General features: G+C 45.7%; 1 protein-coding gene across 9 annotated transcripts; it reads left to right on the top strand.

Moving 5' to 3' along the window:
• Window positions 1–217: 217 nt before the first annotated feature.
• Window positions 218–7,077, top strand: LOC123981380. 9 transcript variants are annotated; one of them, XR_006827749.1, is made up of 8 exons: window positions 218–588; window positions 2,268–2,378; window positions 2,510–4,182; window positions 4,834–4,895; window positions 5,282–5,485; window positions 5,766–5,881; window positions 6,095–6,235; window positions 6,360–6,559. XR_006827749.1 is itself a non-coding variant. In XM_046066140.1 (8 exons), the coding sequence occupies exons 2-5, from the start codon at window positions 809–811 to the stop codon at window positions 5,433–5,435; spliced, it is 1,032 nt and encodes a 343-aa protein (XP_045922096.1). In that variant the 5' UTR covers window positions 218–588; window positions 660–808; the 3' UTR covers window positions 5,436–5,485; window positions 5,766–5,881; window positions 6,095–6,235; window positions 6,360–6,559. The 9 variants fall into 9 exon arrangements, 4 of the variants coding, with proteins under 4 accessions (XP_045922096.1, XP_045922097.1, XP_045922094.1 ...); XM_046066140.1 differs by lacking the exon at window positions 2,268–2,378 and adding an exon at window positions 660–819 and having other exon boundaries at window positions 3,378–4,182; XM_046066141.1 differs by lacking the exon at window positions 2,268–2,378 and adding an exon at window positions 646–819 and having other exon boundaries at window positions 3,378–4,182.
• The last annotated feature ends 6,204 nt before the right edge of the window (window positions 7,078–13,281 follow it).

The following is a 13,281-nucleotide window of genomic DNA, read 5'->3' as shown; positions in this document are numbered from 1 at the left end:
TGTCTCTGTCAGTCGTGTCTGTCTAGTCCTGTGTGCGCGCGTGTGTGTGTGGGCGTGTCCAGGCCTGGCTCATCTCCACCTGCAGCGCTCCGCACCTGTGGGTCATCATCATCAACCCCTGCAGTTATAAGCTCTGGTTCAGCTCCCACTCTTTGCCAGTTCGTCAGTGTTTCTCCTGTGTGCGGAGTCCCTGCCTGCCTGCCCGCCCGCCGCCCGCCCGCCCGCTAAGTTACCAGCCTGTTTGCTTGCTGTCCGCCAGCTTGCCTGTCTGCCCTGACCACGCTCCAGTACGCCTTATCAGATTTCCTCTGAGCCTGGAATACCCGCCTGCTCCCGGACCCTCCCTGGCCTTCCCTGAGCACTCTAATAAAACCTTGCCAGTGTACTTGTCAACCATCTTGTGTCCGCTTCTGAATCCTTTCTGTGTAACCCAACAGTACGAACTGGCCACGATGGATTCAGCGGAAACCATGGAAATGGCTGACACAACGGAAGCAGCCCCGAGACGCCAATCTGCTCTCGCCAGCCAAGGAGTCCTCCTCGGGGGACAAGACCAATCCATCCGGACCCTTATGAATGCACAACAAGGTACTAACGAACTAATTGCTTGCCTATCTGATCAAGTTACTGCACTGTTGCAATTAGTCTCTTCCACTCAGTCCTCTTCGCGGCCCACTTCTCCACCCTCGGTTTCGACTGAATCCTATACCCCCGATCCTGAGCCTTTCTCTGGAGTTTTCCCTGTGCCGTGGTTTCCTGCTTCAGTGTGCCATGGTGTTCACCCAACGGCCGCGGACCTTCGACACTGATGCCTCTAAGGTACGCTATATTCTGGGCCTGTTAAGAGGGAGAGCACTAGCTTAGGCTGAAGCAGTTAGCGTAAATACCCCGATTACCACCCTGTCTCTGCCCCAGATTAACTTATGCTCCGGGAGGTTTTTGATCACTGCGGTGATGCATCCCGCCACCTGCTGGAGCTCTGGCAGGGAGCCCGTACAGTGGCTGATTTCTCCGGGAATTCAGAGCCGACGCCGGCTGGAATGATGCGGCACTGCGGGGAGTTTTCAGAAAGGGACTAAATGAGGCAATTAAGGATGATTTAGCATCACGGGATGAGCCTACCAGTTTGAACTCTCTAATCTCTCTATCAGGCTCGACAATCGCCTGCGTGAGCAGCAGAGGGAGCGTTCAACCCAGTCCACTTCCGAACCCCAACCATGTCACCCAGTTACCTGCGATCCTCCCATGTTCCTAGCCACTTCCTCTATGCCACAATCCCCTTCCAGCTCCTTACCGGAACCCATGCTGCTGGGTCGGGCTGTGCTGACACCAGAGGAACACTCCCGCGGACGAAACCGGGGTGAGTGCCTCTATTGTGGCGTCAAGGGCCACTTTGTTTCCTCGTGCCCAGTTCGACCAAAAGGTCGGACTCCTCAGTAGGCGTGGGCATACTGGGGGGTCAACTCCTTAGCCCCACTACGACACCCCTGTGGCTGTCTATCCCGGCCACTTTATGCACCCCCTCGATTTCCCTGTCACTCCAAGCCCTTATTGATTCCGGCGCTGAGGGCAATTTCATTGATAGAAATCTGGCCATACAATCTTCCCGCTAGAACCACTCCCTGAGCCCTATACTGCCCGGGCCGTAGATGGTCGCTTCCTAACCTACGTTTCAGAATCAACAAAACCCCTTAGACTAGTTTTGTCTGGAAATCACCATGAGGACATCCTGTTTAATGTTATCTCCGCCCCTCAGACCCCATCATTTTAGGGTTTCCCTGGCTCAAACTTCACAATCCCCATATTGACTGGGTCACCGGCAAGATTCTGGGCTGGAGCACTTACTGCTCCTCCTCCTGTCTCCAATCCGCGCTACCCCCAGCAGAGGGCGCCACTCCCCCAGGAGACTGAGTCCCCGGATTTATCTGGAGTTCCCCCTGAATATCATGACCTGGAAACAATATTCAGCAAGGATCTGGTGCTGTCTCTCCCACCTCACCAACCATACGACTGCGAGATCAAACTACTCCCCGGTGCCCCACTCCCATCCAGCAGGCTCTACAATCTTTCTCGCTCTGAGAGGGAGGCCATGGAAACATGCATTCTTGACTCCCTTAAGACTCGTCTGATCCGCCCCTCCTCCTGTTGGCGCAGGGTTCTTTGTTTCCAAGAAAAGTCTCTTCGGCCCTGTATTGATTACCGTGGCCTCAACTGTCAAGAACAAGTATCCTTTGCCACTGATCGACTCTGCTTTTGAACCCCTGCAGCAGGCCAAGGTCTTTTCCAAACTGGATCTTCGCAATGCCTACCACTTGGTGCGTATAAAAGAGGGAGGGAAGACTGCATTCAACACCCCGCTCGGCTACTTTGAGTATCAGGTAATGCCGTTTGACTTAACAAATGCACCGGCAGTTTTCCAAAACCTGGTTAATGATCTTTGATTTCTTGAACTGTTTTGTGTTTGTCTACCTGGACAATATATTGATTTTATTTTTATTTTTTTTCCAAGGATATCACTGAGCATGTTTCCCACGTCCGCCAGGTTCTTCAGCAGCTGCTAGAAAACAGGTTGTACGTAAAGGCCGAGAAGTGTGAATTCCAGTTCTGTGAGCTTCTTGGGCTACATCATTGGGCAGGGGCAGTTGCAGGCAGATCCAGGCAGTGGTTGGGTGGCCAGTTCCAGGTTCCTGCAAACGGCTACAACAATTTCTGGGATTTGCTAACTTCTACTGAAGGTTTATCAGGGACTACAGTAAGGTCGCAGCCCCCCTAACCAGACTAACTTCCACCAAATCACCCTTCTCCAGGTTGCCTTCAACAAATCCCTGTTTACGTCAGCCCCCATCCTAGTACATCCAGATCCCACCAAGCAGTTTATCGTCAAGGTTGATGCATCGGACAGCGGGGTGGGGGCCGTGCTGTCCCAACACTCTGGCCCCGGTCAGAAGATTGTGCTTTCTTCTCATGTCGTTTAACCTCCGCTGAGAGAAATTACGATGTAGGAGACCGGGAACTTCTAGCAGTGAAGCTGGCGTTGGAGTGGCGGCACAGGCTAGAGGGCACTGAACAGCCCCTCATTGTTTGGACAGATCATAAAAACCTCACCTACATTCAGACCGCCAAGAGACTCAACTCTTGCCAGGCACATTTAACTTTACCTTGACTTACAGACCCAGCTCCCAAACACTAAACCTGATGCCCTCTCCAGGAATGTTTCCCTCGCCCACGGATACTCCCAGTCCTGACACCATCCTTCCCCCCCAGCTGTGTGGTGACGGCCATTTCCTGGGAGATTGAGTCAGTCGTAAGGGAGGCCCAACGCTCCCATCCGGACCCAGGTAACGGTCCTGCTAACTGTTTGTTTGTCCCTGATCCAGTCTGCTCTCAGGTCCTGCAGTGGATCCACAACTCCCGTTTCGCCTGCCACCCCGGTTACCAAAGAACCCTGTCCCTGCTGAAGAGTTTCTGGTGGCCCACCATGGAAGCGATACACGGGAGTTAATGTCAGCCTGCACAGTCTGTGCCCGGGGAAAATCTTCTCGCCCCTCCTTCGGTGAGCTTCGACCGTGGTCTCACATTGCCCTAGACTTCGTCACCGGCCTACCTCCATCCCAAGGTAACAACACCATACTCACCATTGTAGACCGTTTATCCAAGTCTGTCCACTTTGTCGCTCTACCCAAGTTGCCCACAGCTCGTGAAACCGCTGATCTCCTCGTCCAGCATGTGTTCCACCTTCATGGAAATCCCCTGGATATCGTGTCAGACAGAGGTCCACAGTTCATCTCCAAGGTATGGAGTGAGTTTTGTCAGTCTCCTCTCCATTCCATCCTTAGACTAATGGACAAGCTGACAGGGCAAACTAAGACCTGGAGTCAGCCCTACAATGTGTTGCTGCCCAAAACACCCATTCTTGGAGCTCTCACCTGGCCTGGGTCAAATACACCCATAACTCCCTCGTCAGTGCGGCCACAGGCCTGTCACCGTTCGAGGCCTCTCTGGACTACCAACCCCCCCTGTTTCCGGCTCAGGAAAGAGACCTCACAGTGCCGTTGGTCCAACACAACCTCCGCCGCTGTTGCAAGGTCAGGAGGGACACTCGGGCCGCCCTCCTCAGGTCTACAGAGAACAACCGCCGCCTGGCAGACCAATATAGGATCCTGGATCCTGAATAGAAGCAAGGTCTGGTTATCTACCAAAAATATTTCCCTCAGGTCAGAGTCCAGAAAGCTGTCACCTCGGTTCATTGGTCCCTTTACAGTTGAAAGAATCTCAAACCCCTCAGCTGTCAGACTCCAACTGCCTCAGTCTATGAAGATTCACCCCACCTTCCATGTATCCCAGTTGAAACCTGTGGTGTCCAGTCCCTTGTGCCCTCCATCCAGGCCCCCTCCTCCCGCCCAGGTCATCAATCACCCTGCCTATTCGGTCCAGCGCCTGTTGGACGTGCAGCACCATGGGCGGGGCCTCCAGTACCTCATGTATTGGGAGGGTTATGGTCCTGAGAGACAGTGGGTTTCCCGTTCCTCCATCCTCGATGCTGGCCTGATTAGGGACTTCCATCGGGCCCACCCTGGCAGGCCTGGTAGGGTTGCCGGGAGGCTCTGATAGGAGGGGGCAAGTTACCAGTGCAAAGATGTGATGCCTCTGCAGATGCTTGCAGTATACATTAATTGTTTATAAAATTAATGTTTTGTAAACAGCCAGGACACCAAGTTATACATTTTGGATTGTAAAGATGTGCTAAGTTTACCTTGGACTTGCTCTCCACAAAGGACCGCTAATTATCTTTGTTTCAGCTGTTTGTTACATGCAACTTTCTGTAAATTTCAGGTGGTTTGTCCAATCTGCACCAAGGCCTTTCCCAAAAATGAGATCAGTCTGTGTGGAGAGAGGTAACTGTTTTGATGCTGCTTTCTTTATGATCACTTTCTACAATAAACTCCTCGTTGTATTATGCAGTGTATTTATTTTTTAAAACTTTTTATGTACAGCTTTTGACTGTACAATCCCTGTAGCAAATGAAAAATAAGCTTTGCATGAGTTCAAATCATAACCACTTGTGAACATTATGTTCACCATTTACATACACATCCAAAGTGTCTAGACATCACATTATCAAGTTATTTTAACAGGTTGTTCACAGCACATGCTGCAATAATTTCTAATCACATTTCATTCGGTAGCCCTTTGTTACATGGGTCTGATTAACAACAATATTTACAATTTGTGTATGAGAATTGATTTTAGGACTAATACTTTTTCCTTCCTCTTCCTAAAGCATTGAAGATGTATTACGCTTTCTTGAACAGTTGACATCACAACAGAATTTAAATTGTGTGTGTGTGGACAAAGAAGCCCTTCCAGACAGAGGCATTGTCCAGTGGCATAGGAAAAAAGCTGCATCTCCTACCAGTACTCTGAAGGTGGTGTAAATAGGGGAGGCAGGTGTTGATACAGGAGCACTAAGGAAAGTTTTTGACTGGTAAGTTGTCCATCGCCTTTTTTTTTTTTTTTTTCTAGTGTACACCAATAACAATATGTCATCTAAAACTGGCTATTGGGGTTGTGCCTAAATATGATTTCAATCAAACCGATTCTTTGAAGTACCTGGAAGCCAGGTTAAAAATCCCAGTACTCTTTGACAGACCTTGATAATAACTTCAGGTTGGTTACACACAAGTACTTTACATAATATATACAACTTACTACATTTAGTATGTAGTGTGTTAGTTATATTAACTGGCTTATATGTATTCACACAGAACTGTTGGCGAAATAATGGCAATCAGCCTTGCCCAAGGTGGCCCAGCTCCTGCATTTTTGAAAGAGGTGCTACAACTTCCTCTGCATGGGAGAATCTTCCCAGCTCATCAGCAGGGTGAGCCTGTCTAGCACTGTTAAGATAGCATTAGGTCTTCTGTATCTTCAACACTGAACATTTTGAAAATGTGGCAGATGAACAGTCTCTGTGGGCAGATGAATTTGTAAGCTGTGGATACACTTGCAAGATCAAGTTGGAAAATAAAGAGAACATCATTCGGTAACAGTGTAATTTCTGTAAATGGTAAGGGTTTTTTTTTTTTCATCAAAGAGCAATTGTCTTGCACTCCTCAACAAGACTGATTCCAATGCTGCAGCAATAGAGTGCATGGAACTGTATGGTCTGGTGAACCAGATGGCTGCAAAACCCGAAACTTGACACACCCTGTTTGTTCCTGGGAAGATCACCAGAGTTAGTATTATAACTTTTACTTTTGTTGCAGACAACCCCTGTTCTGGACTGTATGCTTTATGTATTTCCTATATAGTTCACCTTTGAATACTTTACCAAATCTGCATTCGCTCCTTCTTTATAGCCTGATGCAGATTTCATCATCATTGAAATGTCATTGTTGGTTTGACAGCATGTGCAAGAACTATGTACAAGTCATAACCATGTGACTGAGAATGTTCCAGAGGATTGATGGTTCAACAACTGTATCATTAGTCTTCTTGCAGTACAGCACTCTCCCAGTCAATGCCTGGATCCTGAAGCTCCTTCCAATTCAGAAACACATAATGCAAAATCCTAATCACTGGGTACTTGAAATGTTGTTTTTGCAATAAATGCACAAACCTTATCAAAGGGTGTCTTTTGTTTTCATCTTCTTATAGAAATTCAAATGACTGGTAATTGCAAGTGATCTGTCACACATGCCTCTTTGACACCACTGAACTCAATGCGTTATGGGTTGTATGAGAGCCAGCTACATCTACCTAGAAATTGTGACAGACTCGTTGATTCAGATCTTATAAACCATATAATTAATTTTTTTTTATTTAAGAAATGTGTGTGGTCTTTGTGCACCAGTCTAATTATAATTTCTAAATTTGTCAGAAGACTCTTGTAAAAGTCAACTGTAAAAAAACAAACCAAAAATAACACGTTTTTTATGATTTTGTACCTCAAAGCTCTCCCCCTCACCTAGCGCTTGGAGATGTCCCATACTCCACAGCTGTTCAGGAGTGAGATCGGCCTCTGTCCGTAGAGGATGATTATTCCATCCTCCAATGAAGGTTACAAGATCTGCCTGGAGTCGAGGAACAAAGATGTAGTTCACACCAAAGAGTAGAACGACATCAAAAATGTCGAGCAGACCATCCTCCTCCAGAGAATGAAGAATATCATGGTAATTACTGGTAACTGCAACTCAGACGTCACACCAAAGTCTCTCTATTCTGTAATTACATTTAAATCTTTAATTAGTTACTTAAGGATTCTAACTGTAATTTAACATAAAACATCCAACTGCTAGAACAACCTAGAATAATGCAATCAAATAATAAATTACAAGACCATCAAAATAACTAACCTCTGATGGTGGATGCGATGAAACTTGCTCTCCCTGTTCCCCGTGTGGCAAACATGAAATGTGCAATGTCCAGGTTTTCAACTCCCTGATTCCCCCTAACCCTAAGATGAAAATACATTTGAATGACATTTAGTAAGGTCTACCGTAACTTCAATAGAAAAACATAAACTTGAAAATTTTAATACAGGCAAAATACCTTGAAGGTAAGCCTTGATGCTGAGCTGATCTCAGGAAGAAGGAAAATGCAATTTTAGCTCTGTTATTTGTTGCAGCATCCAAATACAAGATCTGCAGTAAAACCATGTGGAAAATTTTAAATCTGCTTTTGGCTACTGTGTCAAACTCCAGTGATACAGTTTCAGGCATATTATGGCATTGCAGGTATTTCAATTGTGTTTATAAAAGCATTGATTCATGAATGCATTAACAGATTAATAAAAACAGAATAACATACTATAGTTCACTAACAGTACAAACTTCCTCCAAACTGAATATATACTATAGTTAAATTAACCCTTCTCATTTTAGTATTGCAGGATTTTTGTGATGTAACAGGAATATGTTGAAAGCCAAGTTTGCAAGGCTTGGTTAGTGGTTTCTGCACACTGGTGTTGGCAGTATTATCCCAAAATACTGATCATTGACCTATACCTGCCATATGAACGGTGTGTCTATGGAACTGGAGATAAACACAAAATGTGTCCTACACTATGATGGCAAAAGCAATTAAAGCCTTAAGCATCAGTTTATGGAGCTCAACAGTAAAATAAATAGGCTCCTTGAGTAGCCATCCACTTCACCAAAGACCACGATGTTGTACCTCTTCAAGGTGAGAGAATAATTATTGTGTGATTAGTAGGAACGTTAATTTCCTCAGCCACCACACTTTTCATTTACTTATGTATATAGAATAAGTCTTTCTAGTGAATTCTGAATATTATGCCTACATCAGTGTGTGAACCTGGATGTGGTTGATAACGCTAAACATTTCAGTTCTTTGAACATGACTACAAAAGTTTTGTGGAGCTGTTTGTGTATTGCTCTATTTCATTCTTCCTGACTGCCAGACAGCGGTGCTTTAGCACTGGATGTCTCCATCTTGCATTTGCAAGTAATTATACCAACAAAGTCTCCTGTGACCATGCGATGACGTTGGGCACACGCCGAAGTATAAATCCCTCACGGCATCATGCAATATGTTCCTTCAATCTTCTTGCACTGAGGAAACAACACAGGTCAATTCGGCTCGTCGCTTTTAGCCTTGTAACCTGAGGGTTGGTGCTTCGTGTTCACGTCCACCAGAGGCTGCGATAAACTGTTTCCTTATTTTTCGGTTGCAACTCTTCACACTCGGATGGACAGCAGTGGTCTTGCCGTTAAGGTTCGTGTTGAATAAATTACTACTAGACAGGTAAGTAGGCTAACGTTACATTTGGACGTCTAGCCTTATTGTTAATTGTGTTGAGGGCCGGCAGCTCGCCTGGTTTATTGCTTGTTTTTGATGTTCATGCAGTAGCTTAAACTGTGTTGTTCAGCTTCTTTGCTGCATTGCCTTGTAAACTCTCTGCTCTCGGGGCAGCCCGTTCTCATGTCAGGGCATCATATTCTGACGATTTGAGAAAGAGTAACAAAGCGTAGTTATCCGGTGCGTCTCTATGAGACGCTTCTGGAAGCGTCTCTATTAGACGCTCTGAGGCGTCCCGTACAGAGCGGAAGTGCTAGCTAGCTAGCGATAGCTATGTTTGTGATAAAGGTGTTAGTACTTAAACCTAAGTCACTGAATTTATGCATGTCGAACGGTTGAGCTCACATGTCTCTAACGCCTGCATGGCGCAGCTCCAAACGGAGGATGGCCGTGACTAGCGCCTTGCCTACCTGGGGCTCAAACACCTCAAGGCAGGGGTCTCTGACAAGCCTTGTATGAACTGTAGGTTTATGCCACTGTCAGTGAAAAGGGCTAGACTTGCAGAGCTAGGCGGTGATACTAGTCTGCCACCTGATAGTGTGGTTGCAAACCCTATAGCATCTGCGGTTCACAGACGCAGGGCGGTCTCACATGGTCCACCTAAGAAATCAAGGAAGGTGGACACCTTGGATCTCAAAGTTGATGGACTTTCATTTGAGTTTGCCCAGATTAAGGAGCTTTTGCTCAATCTCCAGTCTGATAATAGGGGGCCAGCTCCCGGTGGTGACTCCGCCACAAGGCAATCGCCTCAAAAGGATGATGTGTTATCGACTGCAGCCTCCTGCAGTTTGTTTACAGATAAAGGGGAAGAAGGACAAGACGAGGAGAGGGACACGCTCTCCCGGGCCTCTGATGTTTTTTCTCAGGGATCTGAGGGGGGACCATTATGTGGGTCGGAGGACAGCAGGTCCTCAATAAAGCCAGTGATTCACATGGCTTTGGTGCGCCTGGGGCTGGATGACGCTCCTGTGGCGCCAGCACCTTCAAGTGCTTTTTTCAGGTAGATGCCAGAGCCCTCTGCCTTCTCAGTCCCTCCTTCTAAGCGCTATATTGAAGAGCTCCAAAGGTGCTGGAAAGACCCCAAGATACTCTCTCATCACACCAGTGATTGCAGGAACTTGGCTGCCATGCAGGATGCAGATAACTATGGTTTAGACCGTCTGGCCCTAGTCGAGCCTACCATTGCCTCATTGATTGTGTCACCTGATGAGGCTCTCAGACAGGATGCATGTTGCCCTCGTCTTCAGTGTAGACTGACTGATGATCTCCTCGTCAGGAGTTATAGCATAGCGGCACGCATGGGCCGTATTGGTAATTCCTTTTCTCACCTCATCATGGCTCTGTCTCAGATCCTGCAGTAGTCTGGTGCGGGCTCCCCAGCCCAGACTCTTAGTGATGCAACCCTTCAGGCCTTTGCATTCATATCTAGGGAGCTTGGAAGGTTGATGTCGACAGTGACACTGGCACGCCGCCAGGTCTGGCTGGCGCAGTCCCCTTTGTCGGATGGGTGTGGTCGCACCCTTCGTTCCCTTCCTGTGGTGCCGGGTCAAATGTTTGGACCAGTGGCTCAGCAGGCACTAGAGCGCAGTGTGCAGGCAGCGGTTTGCTGGCCTGAGGTGGGACCCAAGTTCGACCTGTAACCTCTTTCTAGCCAACGGCAATAATTAATGTGATGGCGGTGGTTCAGTGGTTAGCACTGTCACCTCACAGCAAGAAGGTTGTGGGTTCAAACCCTGGCCTTTCTGTGTGGAGTTTGCATGTTCTCTCTGGGTGCTCTGGCTTCTTCCCACTGTCCAAAGACTAGGTTGATTAGTGACCCTAAATTGTCCTTAGGTGTGAGAGGTTGTTTGTGTATGTGTGGCCCTGCGATGGACTGGTGACCTGTCCAGAGTGTACCCAGCCTTATTCCTTACTTAAGATATGTATCTGCAGTTTTTCTGCATTAGGGAGAACACAACTATTTCAGTGAGGTGTTGACGCGCAAGCACACAGTCAAAAATGGAACAGAAAACCTGCACACTCGCCTCTAATACGTTTATTTCAATTTATAATGTTAAGCAATTCCAAAACTGCCATTCGGGTTATAAGTTACGATGATGGCAGTGAGTCCTGTCCTGTTCTTCCTTTATTGTTTTCTTGTTTACAATCTAACGTTAACGTTACTGTAATGACATGAAGGTTAACTTTAACGTTAAAATTACTGTTTTCAAGTTAGCATTAGCAACCTACCAAGATAGCTAGTGCTAGTTGGCAAGTCATTAAAAATAATGATGCACATTACAGATTGCCGCTCAGAATTTCATGGGTGATAAAAAAGCAAACCAAAGCAATACAAACTACTTACGTATGGCTGTGGTGCAGAAGACATTGTCCATGGCGGCGCTGGTAGCCTAGCCGAGAACAATAACAGAAGGACAAAGGCCTACTTGATACTAAAACCCAGAAAGCAATTCGCCATCCAAGCGAAAATCCTTTCCTTTCTTCTTGTGGATTCTAGCATTGGATACAAAAAAGGCAATCAGGGTTACTTTCTCTAAGCCTGTGATTGGCTGGTTTTGTGGTATATTATAACGCTGTGCCAAGTTGACAGTGTGCCAAGAGACAGAGTGGAGTGCAGAGCAGAGACTGCGAGCGAGGAGGCAGAGTTTAGCGCACGCAGGCAGAGTTGAGTGCGCGCTCAGGCAGAGTTGAACAGATTTTTTTTTCGCTCAAATGTATATTTTCTCTTCAAAGTGTAACTTGTGTACTCACAAAAGTCAAACTGTCCGCGCCCGAATGTCCCTCTGTGCTCTCAGGAATGTGAAACACAAATAACGCCATACTTTGTTAACACGTAAGTTAATTAGCCTACTGCTTAATATGCTAGACGACCACGCGAGTATGATTAGGCATGATTGTGTCCTTATATTACGTTAATTATGGCAAATGAGTTAAGCACAAACCATGTGAAACGTTATAGAACAACTTTACCATATCTTTCTGAAGAACAAAAAGGAGGGGAAACAATTTGCATTTGTTTAAAACATTTAATAATTGAAAGTAACTAATGTGCAAACCGTGAACTTAAAAATAAAATGATTAGGATACAGCGTGTTTGTGCGCGTGTGTCAGTGTTGTTAACGTGTGTGTGCCAGTGGTGGCCCCCGCCAAATCTCTCAGGGGGGGCAATTGTTGCGATGATGGCTAAGGTGACCAGTTCAATGGTCTTAGTCTGCTATAAGACAAGGATTGTTTCTTAGGCTACATACTGTACAGTATTTGTGAACAGCTACATCCTGAAGTTCATTGTCAATGTCTACAATGAATGAACAGTCCACAGTTAAGATCAACAGCTCTTTAGACCTTTGGATGTAAAGGCAACTACTTTAGCAATAATGAAAAAAAGAATGACTCTCACAATCATCTGATTAAGCTGTGACAAATCTTTTATTTAGGAACAACAAATCCAGAATAAAGCGCAGTGGCACTGGGCTGATGGTGTGCAATGATAGTAATAGGCTACAGTTATGTAATAATGTCACATATGCTGTATATGAAGGTGGATCAAACATAGCTAATCTTAAATGTTTTATGGGGTACAGAGGAGCACAGTATTTATTTTCATTCTTTAAGTTACACACATTACACAAGACTAATAAGGTAATCAGAGAGTTGTAAAAAAATCCACTTGTTATCCTGTAGATATACAGTATTATTAGCGGTGTGGGCTGTATTAAAGTATTCACTGTTCTCCTGTACTCTATAATCACACCGTAACAACGAGCTATTCTCCCATTCTCACTCTGTATTTACACATAAACATCAAGGCATGTAAGGGGAAATGTATGGTTTATTTTCTGTGTTGCTTTCCTCCTTCTTCTTCTTCCCCTCCTCTGACAAGATGCCAGTGGTTACCACATCATGCTACCTCCTCTTTCTTATTCGGTTTCTGGCAATAAAAGAAAAAAACAACACATAAAATAATTGTTACTGGTTAATGCAGCTAACTTTAAATTGACTACACCACCATACATAAAACATGGCTTCATAACAATCACATTTAACATAAGCATAAAATTCGGCTTAATAATAACTATCAAGTTTATTAGCTTAGCCTATGGCATGTTACAGAGCATAAATTAGCCTAGTGGCACCATTTACATCACTCTGTGTGAGAGTGGCGCCGTTTAAAAATTCCCATTTCAAAGCAGTTATTCAACAAAAAGGTATTATATTTAGTGATTTGTGATAACATAATAATCATTTCATAAAGACTGTAGTACTGTGAGTAGCATTAATCCAATTGAAATGTACATTTTTGTCACGCGTTTGAGGTGAAGGCAGGGTGGAGCAGGTTGGAGGACCCAAACGCAGGACACAGAGTGGAGCAGGTATGGTTCAGTGGTTTTAATAAACAAACAAAAGGCGAGCACACTTACAAACTGAGTGGCTGATGACAGAGTCCCAAAACAAAGGCAGTCC

The sequence above is a fragment of the Micropterus dolomieu genome, linkage group LG13 (genome assembly GCF_021292245.1).
Source record: "Micropterus dolomieu isolate WLL.071019.BEF.003 ecotype Adirondacks linkage group LG13, ASM2129224v1, whole genome shotgun sequence".
In the NCBI taxonomy this organism is placed as follows: domain Eukaryota; kingdom Metazoa; phylum Chordata; class Actinopteri; order Centrarchiformes; family Centrarchidae; genus Micropterus; species Micropterus dolomieu.
This window is presented reverse-complemented; position numbering and strand designations above follow the sequence as displayed.